The sequence below is a fragment of the Betta splendens genome, chromosome 5, assembly GCF_900634795.4.
Source record: "Betta splendens chromosome 5, fBetSpl5.4, whole genome shotgun sequence".
In the NCBI taxonomy this organism is placed as follows: Eukaryota; Metazoa; Chordata; class Actinopteri; order Anabantiformes; family Osphronemidae; genus Betta; species Betta splendens.
In genome coordinates this window covers 12,178,908-12,202,145 of record NC_040885.2, presented here as the reverse complement: position 1 = coordinate 12,202,145, position 23,238 = coordinate 12,178,908, and the positions used below count along the sequence as shown (strand labels likewise).

At 47.8% G+C, this 23,238-nt stretch overlaps 2 protein-coding genes across 13 annotated transcripts in view; one reads left to right on the top strand and one right to left on the bottom strand.

The window, feature by feature from the left end:
• The window catches only part of LOC114855518 (receptor-type tyrosine-protein phosphatase gamma-like), a 77,070-nt gene extending 58,917 nt beyond the window's left edge, over nt 1-18,153 (top strand). For both annotated transcript variants that reach the window (XM_029150718.3, XM_029150717.3), the window contains exons 9-29: nt 822-1,006; nt 3,390-3,498; nt 3,605-3,654; nt 3,742-4,468; nt 5,055-5,193; nt 7,593-7,684; nt 8,950-9,041; nt 10,178-10,274; nt 10,402-10,484; nt 10,721-10,855; nt 10,942-11,076; nt 11,666-11,838; nt 11,925-12,060; nt 12,611-12,757; nt 13,144-13,237; nt 13,733-13,809; nt 13,983-14,111; nt 14,223-14,369; nt 14,503-14,645; nt 15,097-15,232; nt 15,801-18,153. In XM_029150718.3, coding sequence (XP_029006551.1) covers nt 822-1,006; nt 3,390-3,498; nt 3,605-3,654; nt 3,742-4,468; nt 5,055-5,193; nt 7,593-7,684; nt 8,950-9,041; nt 10,178-10,274; nt 10,402-10,484; nt 10,721-10,855; nt 10,942-11,076; nt 11,666-11,838; nt 11,925-12,060; nt 12,611-12,757; nt 13,144-13,237; nt 13,733-13,809; nt 13,983-14,111; nt 14,223-14,369; nt 14,503-14,645; nt 15,097-15,232; nt 15,801-15,947 — 3,173 coding nt within the window. In that variant the 3' untranslated portion in view covers nt 15,948-18,153. The remainder of the gene's footprint in view (nt 1-821; nt 1,007-3,389; nt 3,499-3,604; nt 3,655-3,741; nt 4,469-5,054; nt 5,194-7,592; nt 7,685-8,949; nt 9,042-10,177; nt 10,275-10,401; nt 10,485-10,720; nt 10,856-10,941; nt 11,077-11,665; nt 11,839-11,924; nt 12,061-12,610; nt 12,758-13,143; nt 13,238-13,732; nt 13,810-13,982; nt 14,112-14,222; nt 14,370-14,502; nt 14,646-15,096; nt 15,233-15,800) is intronic.
• Nucleotides 18,154-18,917: 764 nt separating this feature from the next.
• cadpsb (Ca2+-dependent activator protein for secretion b) overlaps nt 18,918-23,238 on the bottom strand; it is a 45,184-nt gene continuing 40,863 nt past the window's right edge. For all 11 annotated transcript variants that reach the window (XM_055509314.1, XM_029150733.3, XM_055509315.1 and 8 more), the window contains 2 exons: nt 20,300-20,404; nt 18,918-20,227 (listed from right to left, as the gene is read on the bottom strand). In XM_055509314.1, coding sequence (XP_055365289.1) covers nt 20,051-20,227; nt 20,300-20,404 — 282 coding nt within the window. In that variant the 3' untranslated portion in view covers nt 18,918-20,050. The remainder of the gene's footprint in view (nt 20,228-20,299; nt 20,405-23,238) is intronic.

The following is a 23,238-nucleotide window of genomic DNA, read 5'->3' as shown; positions in this document are numbered from 1 at the left end:
CAACCAAAGTTGACAACGCACGCCCCTTGGGTTATAATGCATTTCACAACTGTCACACCTCATCAACACCCCAAGATCTTCTTGCTATTGTTTTTTTTTTTTTCTTTCCCCCTCGTGTCCCTCTGACTGATTTCCTTCCACCACGTCTCCCCTTCACATATCACGGTGCGTCATTTTCACCGTGGCGTCGCGGTGCAAATGGAGAAAACTGTGGTGACAATTTCAATTTGGCAGGAATCCTGTGAGCAGTCAGTTGACACTAGGTCCTGATTGCTGTTGCCCTGATGTGCTGGGAAGCATGTCCAGTCTGTCCCTTAATACTCCTGACAGATCCCTCGGTAAATATGCTGTAGCCTACACTGCCACCTAGAGGCTGAGCTGCACCTCCTGCAACCTGTTTAGTGTTACGCACACAGGATTGTGCAAATTAGGTATGGACATGAAGTATCACTATTATCTCCACCACGTATCCATTATTACTCTTATCTGCCTGGTGAAGGCTGCACCATGAAAAATACGACACACGTGCCCGAACTGACAATCGGCAGACGTGGTACCCAACCCCAGTCAAGCCCCCGGGAGTGTTTTTTTGTTTTCATTCGCTTACTTTTATTAGATTATCTTTCTCAAGTGGAAATGGGTTTGAGTCATGTCAGCAGCAGACTGTAATAATAGGCTTGTTAAAAGGCAGCCCGCGTTCCCCCACGCACTCCAAAGGCGTGGGCGCACGCGGCCTTTTCCATTTTGGCCCCTTCGGCGCGCGCGTGTGTTCACGCCGCCTCCTCCCGCGTCCTCACTTCCCCCCCCCTCTGGTCTCCCAGTGTGCAGCAGCGCCCCGGTGAGCATGAAGATCCAGCCGCTGAACCAGACGGCGCTGATGGTGAGCTGGGAGCGGCCGCTGACCATCTACCACCCGCCCATCACCAGCTACATGGTCTCCTACAGCTGGGTGAAGCGGGACGTGGCAGACGAGAAGACCTTCGCTAAGACGGGGGACGAGAGCATGGTGAGTCAGACGCTCCAATGAGATTAGGGCCTTTCGCCGCCGCCGCCCCACGCGGGTTTGATTGCTCCGCGCAGCTTCCGAAGCGTCTGCTGGAATCAGGGGGGTGGATCATTGACGGTGCATATGGGAAAGCACCAGGCAGTGATAAACTCCGAGTGTGGCAGTTGGTCGATAGAGGGCCCAGACAGTCCCCATCACTCACCTGTCTAAGAATAGACACGCAGGCCTGTCACAGACGTCCGCGCGGCTTTGAAACAGCTACAGTGCGTTTGCCAGCGCACCTGCGGCCTTTTCTCACTTTTAACCTATTTGCCGTCATTAATGTTTTACAGGGTCTGTGCATCTTTAGGAAGTTTCCGCAGCAACTTAAATTAGTTCATTATTTTTAATTGGATATTCCATGCATCTATTTTTCTTTCAGCTTATCTCGGTCCAGATCACATTCTGTCAATGAAACAAATGCTAAATAGCGTTCGGTGCGATATTAAACCATCTTTAAGACAGTTACAATTAGCTTGGTGAACCCGACAAAACCCCTCATTTAAATTCTAATTAGTCTCTGAAGTAGGTCTGTGTATTATAAGGTCAGAGTTGACTTTTAACTAAAGCTGCGCTACTTCAGACTAAAGCAGTGTAAACAAGTCGTATATGCTGTGTTTGTATTAGGCCTTTGAACAGCGGTGATCACTTGTACCGTCGCCGTCGCGTCTGAGGCGGTGGCGACAGCTCTTTGAACGCAAACTGTCTTCTTTTAGCAACAAATGCAGGCGACCGCGGGTGTAGTTCTTCAGATCTCTGCAGTTTTTGACACCGCTGATCATATAATTCTGCTCCTCTGTCTTAAGCGCAGAGTTGCCACTTTAGTTCTCGCTGTATCTCTCGAGCAGAACATCCACTGTCTCTGCAGAAATATATCCTCCCGCTGCAGGGGTTTACACCTACAGGGCTCTTCTTTTCCACTCTATATCTTCCCCTTTGTGGTCTCATATCCTTCTATTTATGGAAATCCAACCCCCAGCTGTGCATCTCTTTAAAGCCAGCTCACTCCCAGCTGTCCTCAAAGTCCAAATGAGTGCCTCCTTAGATACAGACTGTGTAGATGCAAACTATTCCGCCAGCATTTGAGATGTGGGATCGGTTCCCGGGGGGCGTCACCTCCAGGCCGCTCATGCGTTTAGTAAACACGCTGGGGGGGTTCGAGCCTTTGGTGGGGGTCGTTGAGGCTTAGCTCCTCCGCTACGTAGCTGCTAGCTGCTAGCTGAAGAATCGGATCTCGGTGCATTCTTTTTCCGTGTCGGAATGAATGTGTGCAACAATATTAACACGGCCTGCAGAGGCAAATCCAACAAAGGCTGCTAAACATAGGTCAACGTTTACCTCCTGTCCTTCGGGGCAGCGCCGCTCACTTAACTCCGGCGCCTCCACCGCTCACCCGCTATCGCACACAGTGCCTTGGATGTTACACATCCATTTCAACAATTTCACCACTATTTCAGCGTCTGTTTGCACCTTTACTTTTTGCTTTTAGCGTCCTTCAACTCTATTTACTGACCTTTTTAACTCCCCATTACCCACACTGCACCCTGAGGTCCTCTTCCAGAGAGCTGTCATATCTCTGAAGCAAAGTGTTCATTATTTTCTGTATTGGTCTCCGCGAGACATAAAAGGACAGACTATTCTCCACCAGGAGCTTGGGCGTCAAATTTGAAATCAGCTGGTTAATTTTTAGATTGAACTCTTGAATGAGTGCATAAATAGAGATGATGTGTTTGTTGTTGTTATCACGCGGCGTCTTCATATTCTTCTGAGAGCTGTGTACATTTACTGTGAATCTGTGGCCTATCGCACGCTGGCTGAAGGAATGATTAACGAGTTTCTCTATCTATACAGTTTCAGTCCACAAATGCAGTCGATCAGTCTCTTTACTTACTGTGATCTCTCCACACTTCCTCTCTCTCTCTCTCTCTCTCTCTCTCCTCCCCCCTTCTCCGTTTCTCTCTCCCTCTCTCAGTGCTGTCAATCTTTCTTATTTTGCCCACTTCATTTCCATTTCAATTTTCGGTTTCTATCTCTGGACACCTTTATCTGAATTATTTTAGAGAAATACTTGCTCTGCAACACCAGAGGCAATCACCCATCCGCTCTGAGAACCATTTTAATAAAAGTAAAGCTGCCTGCACAACTGCACAACACAATTAAATTACACAGGAAATGAAGTTTCTAAACTACATTGAGCTTGTGGGTCACAGACTGTTGACAGAACGGGACCGTAAAACAGTGTGTTTAAACTTTAGGCAATATGAGTCACGCTTTAAATGGCTTTCCAGTACAAATGCAGACATTATTTCTCCATCTGTGTGTACGCTCTTCTTCTCTCTCGCAGAAAGCGGTCATCACTAATGTGTCCCCCGACGTCCTGTACCTGTTCAGAGTGCAGGCGGTTTGTGAGGGTGATCTGCGTAGTGATTTCAGCCAAACGCTGCTGTTCAGAGGTAGATGCTCAACACTCTCCAGCCACTGACTCATTGTTTACAGTATTTTAGAGTCTGCAAATTGGGCCATTACATTTTTAATGCTTTGCTTGTTTTTTTGTCGCAGCTAATACAACAAGAATATTCGAAGGGTCTCGTATTGTGAAGACTGGAATGGTGAGTTGTCTTTTCTTGTCTTTTCTTCCATGTCGACATGTTGATGACGTGATGTGTGACCCCTTTTTGTTTTTCCGTCTCATTCAGCCCACGATTTCTCCGGCTTCTTCAGCCGACATGGCTCCCATAAGCTCTGGTTCCTCCACCTGGACGTCCTCCGGCATCCACTTCTCCATCGTCTCCATGGCAACAGGGATGGGCCCTTCGTCTAGTGGCAGCCAGGCCACAGTGGCTTCTGTAGTGACGAGTACTTTGCTGGCAGGCCTGGGCGTTGGAGGCGGGGTCATCTCGTCTTTGCCCAGTTCAGTTTGGCCCACGCAGGCGGCACACAGCACTCAGAACCCGACCCGTCCCTCCGCCGCGCCCGCGAGGTCCAGCACCGAGCACGCGCCGAAGCAGGGCTCCGACGCAGACAGCCCAGCGGAGGACAACCAACCTGAGCGTGAGAATGAAGAGGAAGATGAGAAGGAGGGTGAGAGAGAAGGAGATCAAGAGGAGGAAGAGGATGAGAAGAAGAAAAAGAACAAGTCCACATCTGGTAATGAGGAAGTGCAAGGAGACCGCACTGTGGCCAAAAAGCCTTTAATCCCCACCCCCGCGTCCACTGCCAAAGAGAAAGGAGACGGGAGACCCACAGTTAAAGATGCCACAATACCTGCCAGCACCGCTGACCAGCAGTTGGAGGAGAAACCCACGGATATTAATGGAGTGTCCACTCCGATGCCTCTGAATGACACTGCAGAGATGCAGATTCCCCAGAGTTCCACCATCTCTCCAAAGATTAGCAGCCGCTTGCCTTTCTCCGTGCACACTGGTGAGCGGACATCTTTGTTTCGCACAAATAAGGCACGTCGTTATCCACCCCAGACAGAGAAACCTTTTGTCAATTCCCAGCAAGTCTTGTATTCGTGTTGTCAGCTATCACACATGGTGAAGCTCCAAACCAAAGCAGAATTATGTAAACCCTTCCAAGAGTCACGGAAAACAATTTAGCATAACAAATAACTTGATTTAAGACTGTAACTACACTGGTTACCATCTCAGTCAAAGACAAAGCTCCAGGCTTTTGTGTCAGTACAACACAGAGGCCTGGAGGCACAAGTAAGCTGTCTGCCAGAGGGGTTCTGCCTCAAGGAATTCCTTTAATGATATTTCAAAAGAGTTTGCTTCAAGGGAGAGCATTTTTAGACCTTTTTCGCTAGATTTCTTTCCCATCGCCGCCGTCACGTTTAGAAAAGCATCACAGAGGGCGAGCGACGGAATCAGCCAGCCAAAACATCACAATCGCAGATCGCGCGAAGCCGCGATTCACACCAACACTGACTGAGTGCATGTGCAGGCCGGGCCTAATCGGTGCAACGCCCGCCAACGGGCGACCTCTGCCTTGCGTTGTGTTGCAGACAGGACAACTTTGTCCACGATCACCCGGACTCCCCACCCGGGGATCGGCAGGATGGTGTGGATCGTCCCCCTGGTGGTGGTGTCCATTCTGACTCTGCTCTGCCTCATAATGCTGCTCGTTGTCATGGTCTACTGGAGGTGAGGAAGAATTTCAATTTACCTAACTTCATTCCGAGGGAGACATTAGCGCCGTAAAATGCCATTACCTCAAGTGCTATTACATAGAGGAATGCCTCTTCTTGATAAGAGTGTCACTGATGGTGCTGTCGGAGGTATGAATTACAGAGCCGCCCCTCCCCCCCTCGGCACCCGCATACATGCCTGGATTTCCCAGTCCGCCTGCTCTACTTTAAACGGCCACGCGGATGCGTATGCGTATGCGCAGTGCCGCGCGTGACCTTGGCCTGGGTGGCAGTGGGGGCGCCCCCCCCCCCCCGCCCGCGTGTCGTACATCTGACCCATCACCCACCTGGTTGAGGGGCTGGAGACCTGAAGGCTCTGCAGCGCCAGCAGGGGTCCCAGCTGTGTCTTCATCTGCTAGGCTCGTTTCCAGCCGGGCTGTTGGAGGCCCGGTAATTGCACAGGCCGCGCCACGGGCACACATGACACGGCCGCTGATTTACAAATAACTCTGTGGGCCTGGTTGTGCATATTTACTCTCCGCTTAGCTTTAGCTTCCTGTTTGGTGACTCCGCGTTTGTTTACAGTCTTGAGTTTTTCTGTCGTTAGCCCTTGAGTCAGTTGCGTTTCATAAGGTCTTCGCCAGACTACATATTTTAATGTTTATGGTCCAACACCTTCCCGTGGCATTTTGTGGTGTCGGATATTATAAAAATGTGATATAAATAAAAGCCTGTTTTTTTCTGGAGGTGTTAAAATCCACGTCTGAAAATAAGACGACTGTGGCGGAGTCAGTTGGTGACTGAATTACTGCGAGCTGAGTGGAGGAGCAGGGGCGGCTGTGAGATTAGAAATGGCTTGTCGCAGCTGTTGTTGTGAAAACTTGGACAGTTCACAGACAATATGTGTTTCCCTTGAGGGAAAGACCCTAAAGGAAGAAACAGGCCCATTTACGCTTAATATTTTGTATAATCTCTCTCGGTGACAGTGCAGCTGTGAAAGTGAGCGGATGGCTCTGTTTGCAGATGTCTTGGTCATTAACAGCCACAGTTAATTCATGAATGCTTAAGTGATCATCCACTGATGTTTATCCTTGCTGGTTTGAGTAATTCTAGGTCTTGGTCTCTCAACAAAGGAATTAATTGCTGGAGTTACCGAACATCTGGAAGCCTCTGAGGCTCTGGGTGTTTGTCGGAAACTCGCAGATGTCGAAGCGAAAACAAATCCGTCGTGCGTTAGCGACGCGGCGCCGGCGACGCCCGCGTGACAGCCCGGTTCCAGCGCTGGATCCGCTCCCCCCGGAGCGAGCCGCTCTTCTGGGACCCTGGGAGGGAACCGGGAGGAAGGTGTCGACCGCGCTGGTTGGTTACCAGCATCCCCACATCTGCGCCCACGGGGAGCCGTTAGGTTGGGAGGATGTGACGCACGCTGGGAGGGGGGAGGGGGGGCTCACTCCTCCCCCGTTTGCTTTCACCCTCCCCTCCTCCTCTGTCATTCTCCTTCTGTACATCTCCCTAAATGCAGTGCAGCCTGTTTTATTTTTGTCCCACCTCTCTTAAAGAATGACTAGCATCTGCTCCCTCCTCTGCATCAAGTACAGGTAGGACTGAACCTGGGAAATGCCGGCGCTAGAATGAAATATGGGTCTTTTTATAAGCTTTCATTAATATGATGAGGTAGAGGGTGGTGAAGGGGTGAAGGGTCTGCAAGGTGATAATGACCATAACAATTCTTCACTTTTCTATTTTTAAAACCTAAGTTCAAAGCTATTTAATGTAATGTGAATGTTGATCTATTACAACCATTAGGTGTTTGTTGACCTCAAAGACTGAGGAGAATCTTTAAAAAGTAAAAGATGCATCCAGGAGCCTTCACTCTCGGACCATTTTAAACCTGCTAGGAATTGGTGATAAATATGTGATGAGTGGTGAAGTTGAAAACTTTTATCTGAAGTTTTTTTTTTTTTTTTTGTGAACAATAACTTCCCAAGCAGCATCTGCTGGCAACAACCATAAGCAGCCTCTTCAAAAAATGTGCCTTTGAGTTGAGTTTGCTGTCGGGGAGTTTTAAGCAGGACTTCTTAAACGCGTGCGTTGCCCTGAAGAGGGAAATCTGCGTTTGGACTCGTCGTCTCCAGTCTGAGTAGAGGCGTGCGTCGCTGCGAGTTGTTTACCTGCTCCCTGGAGTCGGCTCAGGTCTGCGTTTCCGGGAGCCGCCTGCTCCGCGCGCGCTCGGCCGTGTCCCGACCACTCTCGGGTTTTCATTAGCGGCTCCCGCGTCGCTCGGCTCAACATTTAGACGCCGACGATGTTGACAGAGCACATCTGAGGACAACGGGATAACGACTCCCTAATACACTTCACTGTGGCGACGGTTTCCACGCATCCACCACAGCCGCTCTCTCTCTGTCCCCGCAGGAGATTCTTCCAGACAGCTCACTTCTATGTGGAGGAAAGCAGCTCTCCGCGGGTGGTGGCCAATGAGAATATTCCAGTCATCCCTATACCAGGTGGGCCGCGCTTTGTTTATGGTATTAGAACATTCATACATTTACCGTCAAATATCCATCATCTCACGTCACAGGTCGCCTCCTTTCACACAATGCGTGGATTCTCAGCCCGGGCTGCGTGTCCTACATGGTGTGATGCTTCCCTGCCCTGTCTTTTGACACTAATACATGGCTGCACTGCGCTGGCTTTGGGCTATGTGCAAAGATTGTGGAACAGCTCAGTGAACTGGTGTCGGACAAACACTTGAAGCCTTTAGTTCAAAGCAAGGCTTCAGTGGTAACAAGCATTTGACAGTAAGACTGTAGCTCATTAAATGTTTTACTGATCGCTGCATTCTGCGTAGGAGCATTGTTGGTATTTAACCTACATTTGAAGACGACACAGGACTCTGTACATATTAAGTTGTACTTGCTATTGATTTTGCACACGCCCCCAGGTCGGCCTTATCCATTTTCAATTTTTATTGCTTTTATGGCTTCATTTGCACAATTGCAGCTCATTTACATGTGAAATGACTGTGGCAGCAGCTCAGTAGGAGTTGTGTGACTGTTTTTCTTAGTCTTTATGTTCCAGGCTGCCGTGCTGTGGCAGCTAGTCAATATTAGACTTTACTTACACACTTGTTTAAAGCTCAGGGATGTTTTAAGACTGTGACATTGTAGTTAAAGACCACAGCTGATGCCGGTATTGACTCCACCTACTTCTTTCTTCCTTTCTTCCATCCATCCATTCATCCATCCATCCAAAATGACAATGGAGCCTAATTAAAACTAGTTACAGTCTGTGTATGTTAATACAACGCTTGTGTTGGGTTTGGCCTCTAACCAGCCTTAGTTCATTTCAACGCCCACTTTATGAAGCCACTTTTCACGACGGATCGCTGAGACGCACCACTTAGGCTGTGAAGTCACGCAACGCTAATACAAGAGGAAAGACATTTTGATGAATGATCAGATTAAGAAGCCAGCATTCACCTTTCTGCTGTAACCACTGAGGCAAGTGAGAGCCCTGGAGGTCCCAGCTGTGCGGGTGTGCTGGTTAAAGCGTTGGCCAGCATCGGCCGTGCTAACAGCTGGGTCCTCTGTGCTATTGTCCCTGTGCGATGGTGGCCAGCTTTATCAGACATTTGTAATAATACCATTAAACCAGTTTTGTTGTTTTTTCTTTTTGAATAAAAACAATCAATATAAACCCACCAATTGATTTCCATACGCGTACGGTTACATAAGCTTGTGTCTCATGTAGTCTTTCATTTGTCCTGCAGATGACATGGAGGCCATCCCCGTGAAACTGTTTATTAAACACATCATGGAGCTGTATAAGAACAACCTACAGGGCTTCTCGGAGGAGTTTGAGGTAGGACTTAAGATATGACTTTATTGGTCTCACAATGGAGAAATTTCTGACATTCCTTCATGCCACTTCATGAGCTATTAACTATTTGCTGTGACTACAGTAAAACATGAAATAATCTCATACAACTGCTTTCTTCAGCAGTAAAGACGAGTTTATTTATACTATTGTATGTACCCAGTACTCTGTGCACACCGTCTGCCTTAATACCCTGATATGTGCTAGATTAAAAAGGTTTATTAGGATTCCATCAAACTTTGTTTTAATAACTACAAAGGTTAGTGATCCTGACATTTTATTTATCATCAAAATTAGAATTTTTTTGTTTTTTTGTTGATTAAATTCCCGCCAGCTATACTTACAGGCTTCAGTGCTAATTGGGAAGTGACGCGGTGAACACCACCGTCATTATACCTGTCTAGCGTCGCACAAGCGTGTTAACGTGCTGACAGTAGCAGTTAGCTCAGTTGGTAACAATAACATTTGACAAGAGCTGTATTTAGACACCACTGTGCCTAAATAGCACAGTCCAGACCCCCCTCATCTGCGCCTCCCTCATTTGCATATTGCTTTGAGTCTGAGAAGTGTTTTGAGAGTATTTTATGCGTGTGCTATTGTGCAGAGTTGCTAATTTTGAACAGATGGTTTAGAGAAAGGCAGCTAGAAAGATCAAGACTGGCTGAGGTTAATTAGAGAAGGTCTAACTACCGGTCGACGGGATGGGCATCCGCTCTCTGCGTAACCAGGTTAAGGAATGAGGCAAAAGCTTTACCCCCGGAGGATTTCTTTTAATTGGGGTCATTTGGTGTGAAGCTTGTGTGCACAATTTCCAAATGCAGCACAATGAAGCTGTGTTGGAGATGACTGTTGTATTTCAGGGGTGGGTGGGGATGCTGCTGCATGTCGGGTGGCAGTCTGCAGCTGCTGTCTGTCGTCCCTGACCAATAAAAGGCATCCTTATTCCACTCCACATTCCCTCCTGTGCAGGGGAGGGTTTGAAGACCCCCCGCTGTGTCTCAAAAAGTCAAATGTGCGATGTTTTGCCTACAATAATAACAACCACAGTAATTCCGGGGTGATTCCTTAACACTCCTTTTACTCACGTAATAAAATAAATCGCTGTTTGTTTCTCTCCGCAGGAGGTCCAGCGTTCCACGGCGGACCTGAAGATCACAGCAGAACATTCCAATCATCCTGACAACAAGCACAAGAACAGATACATAAACATCGTGGCCTGTGAGTCGGCTGTAAACATCTGATAAGGACGTCGACTGCTGCGCAATGCAATCAGCATTTTTCTTTAAATAGCGGGTTTTTCGTCCTTTTAATAATTTGCACAATAATGTGCCTCGTTTTTCCCCAGATGACCACAGCAGGGTGAAGTTACGGGCTCTGGCAGGAAAAGATGCCAAGCATTCGGATTACATCAACGCCAACTATGTGGATGTGAGTTTTGCCAACAGCTTTATTTAAAAAAAACATTTAAAACATGGGATAAGGACTGTTTTTTTTTTTTTAGAATCACACCATCACAACATTAATAGAACATTAAAACATCATCAAAAATATTGATCAGTGTTTAAGCTTTTCTGTGAGTTGCAGGTTTTTGTCACCAACTGTACTAATATTTGTCAGTAATGAACATTTTACCAGCAGACATTAACCCCCACTCTCTGCTCCAGGGCTACAACCGGCCCAGAGCGTACATAGCTGCTCAGGGACCCCTCAAGTCTACGTTTGAGGACTTCTGGAGGATGGTGTGGGAGCAAAACACAGGAATCATCATCATGATCACAAACCTGGTGGAGAAAGGGAGGGTAGGTTCACATCCATCATTCATTCAAGCGATAGCGAATTGTAAAGCGTCAGTCATTCAGCGCTGTTCGTCCGTGGCGTCCTTCAGAGGAAGTGTGACCAGTACTGGCCCACGGAGAACAGCGAGCAGTACGGGAACATCGTGGTGACGCTGAAGAGCACCGAGGTGCACGCCTGCTACACGCTGCGGCACTTCCACATACGGAACACGAAAGTCAAAAAGGTAAGAAAGACTCACGGCCCTCTGCCGCTCGCCGGGCTTTAATTTTGCAAATCCGTTGTGTTTCCGTGAGGCTCCGCTCTTTAAATCTGCATCAGGTTCCTCCTGCTGCGTGGATGGGAAAAAAAAAAAAAAAAAGTTGCATGAAGTTCACTGCGGCTCCACGGAGAGCTGTGCGAAATCTCATAAGTTGCCTCAAGTGATGTAATTGTGAGAAATGTCGGTGCCAGGTTTTGACAAAGAAGAAGAATGAGTGAAATAAAACAGATGAGATTTTTGGTTCTGCTGCATTAATTTTGATAATGTCCCAACTGGACTAAATCAAATCTGTGCACTTCTTTAGGGAACCTGGTGACCTTGTGAAGACCTCAGTGCTGTATTATTGGTCAGAAACATCAGCATAAAGCAACCACCAGTGTAAAGATTACGATTTATTATAGGGTATTTAATGTACTAAGTATCTTTATTTTGACTATTCAAATGAATTTTGAGTAAATGTGAGCGTTCAGTTTGCTGGCAGGTGAATTACGGCCTCTCAGGCCTGTGGGTGGAAGCCGGCGCCTCAGCTCGGTCGTCTCTGCTGCTGTTTCAGGGTCAGAAGGGGAATCCCAAAGGGCGGCTGAACGAGCGCGTCGTGGTCCAGTATCACTACACTCAGTGGCCTGACATGGGCGTGCCGGAGTACACGCTGCCCGTGCTCACCTTCATCAACCGCTCGTCGGCCGCCCGCGCCGCCGAAGCGGGTCCCGTCCTGGTGCACTGCAGGTACGGTTCACTAGCACCTTGGCTAACAGCTCCCCCTACGGGCCCGGCCCGGCGCCGCTCACGTGTCCCCGCGCTCTGCTCTTCAGTGCAGGAGTCGGGCGCACGGGGACGTACATCGTCATCGACAGCATGCTGCAGCAGATCAAGGACAAAAGCACAGTCAGTGTCCTGGATTTCCTCAAACACATCCGCACGCAACGCAACTACCTGGTCCAGACCGAGGTGAGGAGCCGAGCAGCGCCGCTCGGCGCGCGGGAACCTGGAGCGCTGCTCTTACATTATGAAAAGGTCTTCTGTGATTAAAGACGGGTTATGGAAGCTACACTGAGCTCAGATAAAGGTCACGCCTACTGCGGGTTTATTGCAACACAGAGCAAACAGTGAGCAGGACACTGGTGGATATTCCACTGGAATTAGACCATGTGGGTTGAGCTCAGGCCACAGCTGCGTGTTTGATGCTGCAACTGATGGAGAATTTAAATGATGTCTGGCCACGGGGAACTTGCTGTAGGTGAAGTCTTGTAGGTTATTGGTCCTGTAGGTTTCCCTATATATGAATAGTGCTTCTATTAATGAAACAATGTAACATTTCATTTTTATGTTTATTGGTTTTACCTTCATAGAGACTATTTCCCTTGTGCTACTATTTTCACATTATGTAATCTTGCAATTTTACAAAATGAATACTTAAGAAGAATGGATCCTCTCACTGATTCATGACCGTATTTTGTATTTTCCTGTCTCTATTCCATCCTGAACCCGTCCCCCACAGGAGCAGTATGTGTTCATCCACGACGCTTTGATGGAGGCCGTCCTAAGCAGAGAGACGGAGGTGCCGGCCTGGCAGCTGCACAGCTACGTCAACAGCATCCTCACGCCCAACTCGACAGGACGCACACGGCTGGAGAAGCAGTTCAGGGTGAGCAAAGCCGTCTGGTCCGGTTAGATGAGCCGTCGCCGGCGGCGGCGGTGGCGACACCAGCTGAAGCCCAGGCGGTCCTTGGGTCGGAGGCTTGTTAGCGACATGCAGCGGCTACAGGGCTGCAGTGAAGTACTGCCTGTCACCCCCGCCGCCTTATGCAAAGCCTGATGAATGTTTCATCAGGCTCCCGCTCTCTCAACATCAGGAGAGACAAACTAATTACTCCCACAAAATGTCACTTCCTCTTGAGCGTCGCACGCTCGTTATTAAGGTGAATTCCTTGCTGTTAATATTTGGTGTCAAACAACCCTCGGTGTTTGATTTAAAGTCACAGTGACTCTCAGGACTAAAGCCTTTCCCCTCTCCCTCCTCCTTCTCGCCAGCTGCTGACTCAGTGCAACACGCGCTTTGTGGAGTGCTTCAGCGCCCACAAAGACTGCAACAAGGAGAAGAACCGCAATTCCTCCGTGGTTCCATGTGAGTGTCTTATCGGCTCCGCCGCAGCGCATTTGTAACCGGCAAGGTCGGGTCAGACGCGGAGCTGCCGGTCCGTCCAGACCCTTGATCCGTCGCCTCAGAGCCCTCAGACGAGGGCGGCGGCTGTCTCCCAAAGAATCCTACGGCAATAGCAAGCAGTACAACTGCATTAAAAATGGAATTTGTTTTGTGATTTCCCTCCAGTTTTAAGGAAATAAATTCAAAATCAGGATCATTTATCATCTCACATTTTCCAGATTTTAACTCTGCATTATTAAATATGATTCATGTTCCAAAATTAGCACCTGTTTCCGTAATCCTATAAGTTAATCTTTCTACATTTTTCCCGGCGCTCTGGCAGGGGAAAAGGAGGTACTTGTTGCTATAGCAACAGTCAGGCCTGGTAATGAATGTGTGTATTATCAGAGAGTGTGATATTATAGAAGCCTGGGTTTTGATTTAGAATGTGTTTTCCATCTCTCTGCCTCTCTACAGCGGAGCGAGCAAGGGTTGGACTCACCACTCTGCCTGGAATGAAGGGAACAGATTACATTAATGCGTCCTACATAATGGTACGGCCTGCTAGTTTGAGTCTGGCCCCTTTTTTCCCCGCTCAGTGTTTTTCTGAAGGATGACAGTGTTTCCAGGCTTTGCTGGAAATTGATCAGTTATTTGTCAGCTTTCACGGTCATCCATCTGTATGATTTGTGAGGACTATAGTAACCGCTCACCTCTGTCACCTCAGGGATACTACAGGAGTAATGAGTTCATCATTACCCAGCATCCTTTGCCCCACACCACCACAGACTTCTGGAGAATGATTTGGGACCATAATGCTCAAATTATTGTTATGTTGCCAGACAACCAGGGCCTTGTAAGTAATGTTTTTTTTTTCAAAATCACCTTCTGTTTTATTTATATTCTCTTATTCCACCACTGATGCACAAAAGCACACGTTCACACCCACGTCTCTGTTTCTCTGCAGGCTGAGGATGAGTTTGTTTACTGGCCGAGCCGGGAAGAGGCCATGAACTGCATCGCCTTCACTGTCACACTAATCAGCAAGGACAGACTGTGCCTCTCTAATGAAGAGCAGATCATCATCCACGACTTCATCCTGGAGGCCACACAGGTACCCGCGCTGGGCTCCTATTCACGGCCTGCCGAGCATATTCAGACATGAAGCGCGGTTAGTCGTGCCGGGTGCTTGATTATTGTGACGTGAGATTCATAACAGGCATCGCGATATTTCATGCGTGTCACAGGACGACTATGTTCTGGAGGTGAGACACTTCCAGTGCCCTAAGTGGCCGAACCCTGACGCTCCTCTCAGCAGCACCTTCGAGCTCATCAGTGTCATCAAGGAGGAGGCCATGACTCGAGATGGACCCACCATCGTACACGATGAGTATGTGCTTCCCGCCGCCCGGATTTAGAAAGTCCTTCAATAACATCGCCTAGACTGCGACGGCAACTAGCGGGATGAACAAACATCACTTTAAAGTCTCTTAGTAACCAAGCAACTGTAACAAATTCAACCGTTGGGCCAGGTTGGTGCACAGCGCTGTGTTTACACCACCTCAGCCGCTGTTAGCGGAAACATCAGCCAGTTCAGCCGTCACCATCAGTCAAGGTCCTGTCAGTCAATCACGCTGTCAGTCACCGTCATTGCAGCACCTGAACTGGGAGCAGACTAAACTTTTTCTGTCCGGTAAATTATCTCCAGTGTGCAAACAGCCGGGAGAGGTGTCTTACACAATTGGGGCAGAGGTCGGCTTGTGGGGTGTAAATACAGATTTATTCATGCGTGCAGCGTGTCGGTGGGGAACAGGCGTGTGATTCCTGATGTTTGCACCCAGGTATGGAGCGGTGTCGGCAGGCATGCTGTGCGCCCTCACCACGCTGTCCCAGCAGCTGGAGAACGAGGGCGTCGTCGACATCTATCAGGTGGCTAAGATGATCAATCTCATGAGGCCGGGAGTCTTCACTGATATAGTAAGTACCCAAGGGTTTTCAGCCCTGTCACATAGTGAGCACACACAAAGGGAAGGAGGGGAGGTGGGGACCAAACCGGAGCTAAGCGGAGGCGCAGCGCTGCACCGAGAGCCGCGAAGCCGCACACGTCCGTCTGCTGGCTGTGTAAATGAACTCCAGCGTATTATTATTTTTTGCGAGGTGATATTTTGTCAGCGCTGATTCCGCCCCAGGTGGCGAAAAAAAAAACAAAAAAAAAACGGAATTATTGCAAATTTAAACATCCAGCAAATTATTAAGCTGCGTGAATTAATTTTGCATGATTCATTATCATAACTATTTCCATTCGCTCTGAGTCATTCTTTGAGTTGTCTGACAAACGTAAAGTCTCATTTTTCACACTCTATTTAGCTCCAACAAAGCAGCAGCCGTTCTTGGGCGCTGGGCGCGATATTCTTATGCAGGGTGTGTGAAGACGCGCTGCCCGAAGAACGCTCTCCCGCCTGTGTCTCGTGCTGTTGCAGGATGTTTCCCCGCGCTCCGTATGCGACGCTGTGGTTCTGATCATGGCTTGTTCTGTGTTGCACAGGAGCAGTACCAGTACCTTTACAAAGCCATGCTCAGCCTGGTCAGTAACAGAGAGTGTTGCCTGAGCCCCCTGCACATGGACACTAACGGGGTGGTGGTGATCGCGGACGAGTCGGACCCTGCGGAGAGCATGGAGTCGCTCGTCTAAGGACCTTACGGGCACTTAATTTGTAAAAATCCATGAACTTTTCTGAGGCCTTTTTTGCCAGACTATTGATTAAATGAATAACCTTATTACTTTTTATACTGATAAAAGTTTTTTGATATTTATGTTTTTGTTCTTTATTTCTTGTCTTAAATGTTATCCTGCTGAGCGTTTGCACCTGTTTAAGTTGACGCGAGGAAAAAAACGCAGCTCTGTCCAGTTTGCACTACACTATCAGTGTTACTGCCTAAACCCAGCGAGTTGAATTCCGGCTAGACGTCGCAGTGAGACGAAACCTGAGGAGCGGAGGACCGGACCGGACCGGACCGGACCGGCCCTCGGACCAGTGTCCCGGAGGCGGACCACGGCATTGCCCAGCATGCGTTAGGTTATTTTCTCACCTTGATCAAACTGGCTTGAGGCTCAGCTACACACACACACACACACACACACACACACACACACACACACACACACACACACACACACACACGCGCGCGTGCGCGAGGCGTCGATCATGTGAAGAGACTCTTTCCTGCCTAATATTCATATATTGTCCAAATATCTCACTGCTGTCTTGTAAAATGTACCTATGGCTTATTTTGTTAAAGTGTGTTGCAACATCTAATGTGAACATTTATTGCTTTTTACAGGGATTTATATTGTTATATTGTTTTGTAAAATATATATATATATATATATATCTATATTAATTATATCCTTATAGCCAGACACTTTTTTTTAATACTTACGTATTTGTCCACTGGCCTTGGTGTAGATGTAGATTCATATTTCTGAGATTCTGTGGGCTGACAGAATCTGACCCTGTTTTATTTTCCAGTATTTTTCCGGCTTTTCTAACCTCAACCGTCAAAGCTCAACTGAATAATTACACGTGTAAAGGCTTGTCTGTATTGGAAAAGTGCAGTGTCTCCAAAAAGACGGTCACCTCACGCCACACCGAGCGTCTCCTGCTGTGCTGGGCGTCATCAGATCACAGTGGATGTAATGGGGATTCAGTTTGACGAACTCGTATTCAACCCTTTGCCTATGAAGACTGAGGACTGTGATTGAACAAAGACCTTCAGCTGCGTGACCTCCAGGATTTTACTGTCTACCTTTACAAACCTGCTGCACAAAGACATCGTCATGAAGATTCACGGTCGGGGCGGAGGCGCTCCGACCAACCACTATTAGACTAAACTAACCCACTATGAGATTTTGTGCAGTTTGATTTATTCATCATGTCATGAACAAAAAAAATAGCCATGAAGATGGCTGACAGATTTACTGCTGTGCCATGCTCTTTCCACTGTCGGGTGCGACGGAGATGTTCAGAATTGTCTCGATTCCTTTCCAGGTCGTTGATTTCATCTGTCACGTTGTCATTTTTGCTTGGAGACTTGAATCTTCTCTTTATCCTAACACCTCTTGTCATTTCAACAGATCAACTTATGTTATTATCTACTGTAACTTAACGTACCAGTTATGGTGTAAAACCCACAGTAAAGGGACAGATACTCGTACAGCTGGTTTCTGGTTTCTGCTCAGTTCATAGAAACACGTCTGCACTCATACATTTTACTTTATCTGTTGTAACCATCAAAAGAGAAATCCTAATCATGTCCACCGTGATTCAAGGTTGCTAATAAATGAAACGCAGGAAGTTCAGATGGGGTGACTTCATTTTACAGGCAGTGTAGTTTCTCTCTGGGGGGGGGGGGGGGGGGGGGGTTGATGCTTTATTTGTAACCAAAGATGTGGTTCCAGTTTGCAACATGTAAGTGGTTTTGTGCTGAGATCTATTTAATCCACTAGACTTTGAAATCGAAATTGTTAAATCTTGCAGTACAGATTTCCAGTGTCAAAATGTGTGAAGTTAACCAGAGTTAAGCATGTTTCTGTTCTAGCCTCAGGAACTCACGAGTACACGATGCTTTCCTCACATCAGATAACAAGATTCAGAGTTCGGACTGTAAACTGTATTTTATTTGGGCTACTATTCTGTCTGCACTATTTTGTGGCTAATAATTATAAGCCCTTTTCAACCCTGAACGTCCTCCTCTCTCTCTTGATTGATTCCTGTGTATCTTCATAGCGTGAAGCTCTGGGGTGAACGTCCACCTTTTCTCCATCTATATCGTTGGTTAGTTTTAAAATGGCAGCGGTCTGCTTTGTTTTATAACCGTAATAAAGTGGGTTCAGCCTATTCTATGTGCTTGGATACGGTTCTGTGCCACATCTCAGTATAACCGTGTTATTCAGTAGGTAAAAAGCATCAACACACATGGAACAAACCCTCTCTGTGCGATTCCAGATGTTTGAGTTCACGCTGTCGCCCCCTGGTGTCCGTCAGCAAACAGCAGCAGGGGAACAATGATCAGGACTCACTGGAAGTAAAAGTAGCAGTAACACATTGCAAGTGCAGAATATACTTATAGTGGTGTCATCACTATACTAACAGCATGGTTTAGTGCAGGGGTGTCCAACACTGGTGCTCAAGAGCCACAGTCCTGCTGGTTTTTCAACTCTCCCTGCAGCTAATACTGGTCACCTTGACTGAGCAGCTAACTGACATGGTCAAGGTGACCAGCAGGGAGGTTGGGAAACCAGCAGGACCAGAGTTGGACACTGCTGGTTTAGTGGATGACTCGTACAGATGCGTGTGCAGCGGTGATGGTGGTGGTTGGTTTGCTGACAACATCCCAACCTGTGACTGAAGCAAAGGACTGGAAACATAATGGAGCTTAGAAAACACATGCACGTAATAACATACTTATAAATGACTATATTGGAGTCATTACCATCGAATGTAATGTATAACAGCCTGTCACTGATTCATGTGATGCTGAAACCCGACTAAAACACGTGACCGTTTCCTTCCAGGCGTTGCGTTCAGGCGCTCCGTGTGTGTCGGCATCCTGGACGGACCGGTGTGTTCGTGGACACGCGGCCAGTAAACGTGACAGAGGGTGCACATGTACAGTAATTTTATTTAGAGGCCACAGCTCTTGCATATTACAACTGTTGGCTTTCATAAGGCAAAAGCAAGAATGAATCCACCAGCTAGTTCACACAAAAAACAGAAAGCGTTTGGGGAGGGTGGGAACCCACAGGCATGCAGCGATGGCTCAGAATGCAATGTACAGCATTTTATATTTATATATATATATTTATAGAATATATACAAAACAACAGTGAGACCCAAACAAACGCCAGACATCTCATTCTACACAGTTACAGAACAAAGACAGACCAACTTTTTTTTTTTTAATAAAAAAAATTATAATTCTTTTTGCTCTTTTCTCTGTAAAAGTGCAACTCAATTAAAATAGAACCTGTTTCAAGGCCTTTAATGTTGAAATAAAAATAGAATCTCCCAAGTTATCAAAATGGAGCTATGAGAATATTGCATCTCCTCGAACACCCACTCGTTCAGCTCAGGATTCTCGTCCAACTGCGTCCAATCGGCAGTTGAGATGAGCTCACGTAGCGTTGACACATGATTGAAAAAACAAAAACAGAACGATAACGCAGGTCTGGACTTACTGTCGATGTCAATAACAGTGAGTAGACGACAGGTCGTTGTCTGCAACAGCCGTAAACAAGTACAGAGGTTTTATTTTCCGTTTGAAGCAGTTGGCATTCACTTAAAAACAGACGAGACAAAGAAAAGGGTCCACACACACTCATCATCACGACAATGTACCATTAATGAATGTAGAATACGACAAAGAAGCGCCATATAGGTTTGCATTGGACAGGGACACACCTATTTATCTCACTCAACATTGTCAAACAAATGGTTCTCCATATTGCTTAGTAACACAGAAATGAATTTAGAAATGAATGAATCAAAGATAGGTGCTATCTTTATCATGACACAGCTAAACTGCCAATCATGGTTATTTTTTAACATTTTATTTAGCTTTTCCTCAGTATAAGTACTATTTTTAGAGTTAATAGTTCCTTCATAGGCATTTCGAGCTGACAAAGAGGTCCTAGAGTGGCTATCTGAGTTTGTACATGCATCAGTAACCAGGCTAAAGTCAAAATTGTGAAAGGAGGGGGGCGGAGGGGGGGTCCGGAGTGTCAGTGCACAGGCTTCAGTCGTCGTCTTCGTCCTCCTCGTCGCTGTCCTTCATGGAGATGCCCTGCATGCCTCCTTCCCTCACCGAGGCCGTGGCCTCCTCCACCGTCAGCCTGTTGCGCACCGTGTCGTACATCTTGCTGTTCAGGGTGGAGTCGAGGACGCCCTGCAGCCGAAAGTCCCGGTACTTTTTCTGCGGGAGAGCAGAGGAGCGTGAGCTCCTGTGAGGCCCCGCGGAGCCTGGACCCCCCCCCCCCCCCCTTACCTTAGTGATCCTGATGAGGATCTTGAGCTGGTAGACGTGGAGCTGCTGATCCATGCGTTCGGTGAGCCAGGTCCCCAGCAGGTTCATGGTGGCAGTGTACCATTGCTGAAACACAAACACAGCGCTCTCCAGCAAAACACACACTCGCACGCGCAGGACAAAGCGCTGGCCTCCGACACACGCGGTCGCCCGTGAGACAGCGGGGGGGGTTGAGCATCGCTGCAGTAAAACCTGGGCGGTTTTACGCGGGAGGCCGCGGTTCGTTCGACCCGTGTGAACAGGATTCGCCCCCGTTCGCGATCCCATCCCGCTTCACAAGGCGTCCTTGCATTTCACGTGTCGGGGGTCGGAGGTCAATGCAAGTCATGCGGCTGCAGTTAGGTCAGAATGGATGTTCAAATCAATCTTATCAGCTACATGTAGGAGACAAGCCACAGGACAATGGGCTTGTTTCAACTGTTTCTTGACATCATGCATTTGTGACAACAATCACCTCCTGAAAAACCATTCATTTGAAAATGACTTGGAAACGATCTAAGCTACAGTACGGCCACTCTCTTACAGTACATGTCTAAGATTCAAGATTCATAATGGTTCATCCAGGGTCTTTAAAGGTTTTAAACTGAGTCGTTCCTACTAAAAATATACATTGCTCCTAGAATATTTAAGAAAGCATAAACTGCTCTATCAGATGCGTTTGATCCGATTAGAGCGTGAGTCATAAAGCTCCTGCGCCCGGGCCTCACTTTGTTTCAGTAAACACACACACACGCCCATGGGTTTTATCACGCACGCACACAAACGCCATTTGCAGCACACTGAGGAGCTGAAAGGAGGCATTTGAGAGAAATGTGCTACTCACACTACAGCTGTTAGAGTAAAGTAATAAAACAGGGGGAGGTCATAAACGCTGGGCTGATTTATCCGTCTTTAGCTGTAATTAACCATTTAAACACTGAAAAAACGTGGCGGAGGTCCATATTTTACAGGAGCTGCGTCGCCCATTAATTACCGAACGCAATTACTCAGCGTTCATTTATAAATAATTCAAGTGGAAATGCTGAGCTGCATTTAAAATACATTAAGTTGGAGGCAGAAAACTACAAGGGGGAATTAAAAATTATAGTTTTGACACAAATTCATTAGCAAAAGAAAAATAGAATGGGAGTGAGTAAATGGTCGGCAGGCAGGGAGCAGCGGTGCTATTGTCTTGTACTTTTCTCTGCTTGGCTCGGCTTCACTTTGGCTTTAGGGCGGTGGTTTCCCAGACTTTTAAGGTTTCAAGTTACAAGAGAACAGCACCCAGGTCTGGTAGAAACAGTTGTCAAACCTCAGGCTTCGAGAACAGAGGTCAACTTTAACCATGCGAGTAGGCAGGAATGCAGAAAGCTTCAAAAAGGCCACAATTAGGAGCGCGAGGACTCAATTTGAGGTGGGATGCGGTTTTGCCTAGCGTTTGGTTCACGTCCACCGTGATTGCAGCGAATGGGTCGCCAGCTTTTGGAAGTTGAGGCCCGGATATGCAGATGCCTGTCCACTTCATAGTCGAGTTGAGCGTGCAGTGCATGCAGACCTTGCAGGTGGGTGGGTGGCAGAGGACGTGCTAAGGAAAACTGCTCTATGTGCAAATGAGGCAGATCTCTGAGGAGGAGGGTCATGCTAGAAGATGTACACAGGAAGATTATTTGACTCTAAAATCATGCCAACCAACATAATGTGATAAAACAACGCAACGCAACACTAGAGATAAGTGCCACTTTTTGAAGAGAGGAGGCAGCAGGAATGGTGTTAATCAGAAAAGAGGAGGACTGAATCAAATTAGTGAAAGAAAGAGAGATAAAGTAGAGCCTGAGCAACATCCACAGTACGAGCGCTCTCCACATGCAAGCGAACGGATGGGAGGATGGAGGGATGGAGAGATGGAAGCGGGAGGAAAAAAAAAAAACTCACATCCTTGAGCTAAAGTAAAGTTTAAAATGCCGAAACCGAAACATTCACAGCTTGAGGATCTTGAACGCGACAGAGCTGAGTAGGATTTCGGTGCATTTTGGGGCCACACAGAGGACAAAGGGAGGGAGGGACTCCACACTGGAAGGAACTGACAACACGGGTGGAGACGGAGGAGGGATGGGGGGGTGGAGGGGTGTTGGGGGGGGGGGGGGGGGGGGGCGACGGGGACCTCAAAGACACGCGCACGCGGCGCCGCACCCGCACGGCAACACAACGAGAACAAAAGCATGTGTGTCCAGCGCGCGGCTCCACGCTGCGCTCCCACGGCCAACACAGAAACAGGAAACCGAGGACAGACCCCCCTCCACCCTCCAACCCCCCCGTCTATGGCAGACGCCGCCGCCGCCGCCTCGCGCCCGCAGACGCCCGGGTCTGGATGACATGAAGCACGCACATCACAGCAGAATGTGTTCAGGTCACACATGGAGGACACATCGGTCGATGTACCCTGCTAGGATTATGTGCTCGTAAGGCAGTGCTCTCCTCGCCCCCCCCCGGCGCTGCTTCCCAACCTCCTCGGCCGCCGACCTCTACAGCCGCCGCCGCCCGCGGCCCGGCGTCGCCGTGACTCCGTGGCGGCGTAATTGGAGCGAATGGCACCGCGCACACACGACCTTGGCTGCAGGTGCCAGCGTCAAGGCCTCAGAAGACATTAATATTATAGAACCTCCAGAATTTAAAGCGGGGTGATTAATAATTGAATCAAGAATTTAACTGGCTTATTTATCAATAATGACAAATGAGATGCACGCAAATATTGAAGCGTTGCATATGAGCTGGCAGACGCATTCATCACGTGCTCTTGTCGTTATCATTTACAGCCGAATGTGTCTTTAATGCTGCATTTAGAATTATTTTCTTATTGTGTAAATCGTCTCCATCGGCAGCCTCTCGGTTGGGAAACACCCGGCGTGTGCCACATGTCAGCC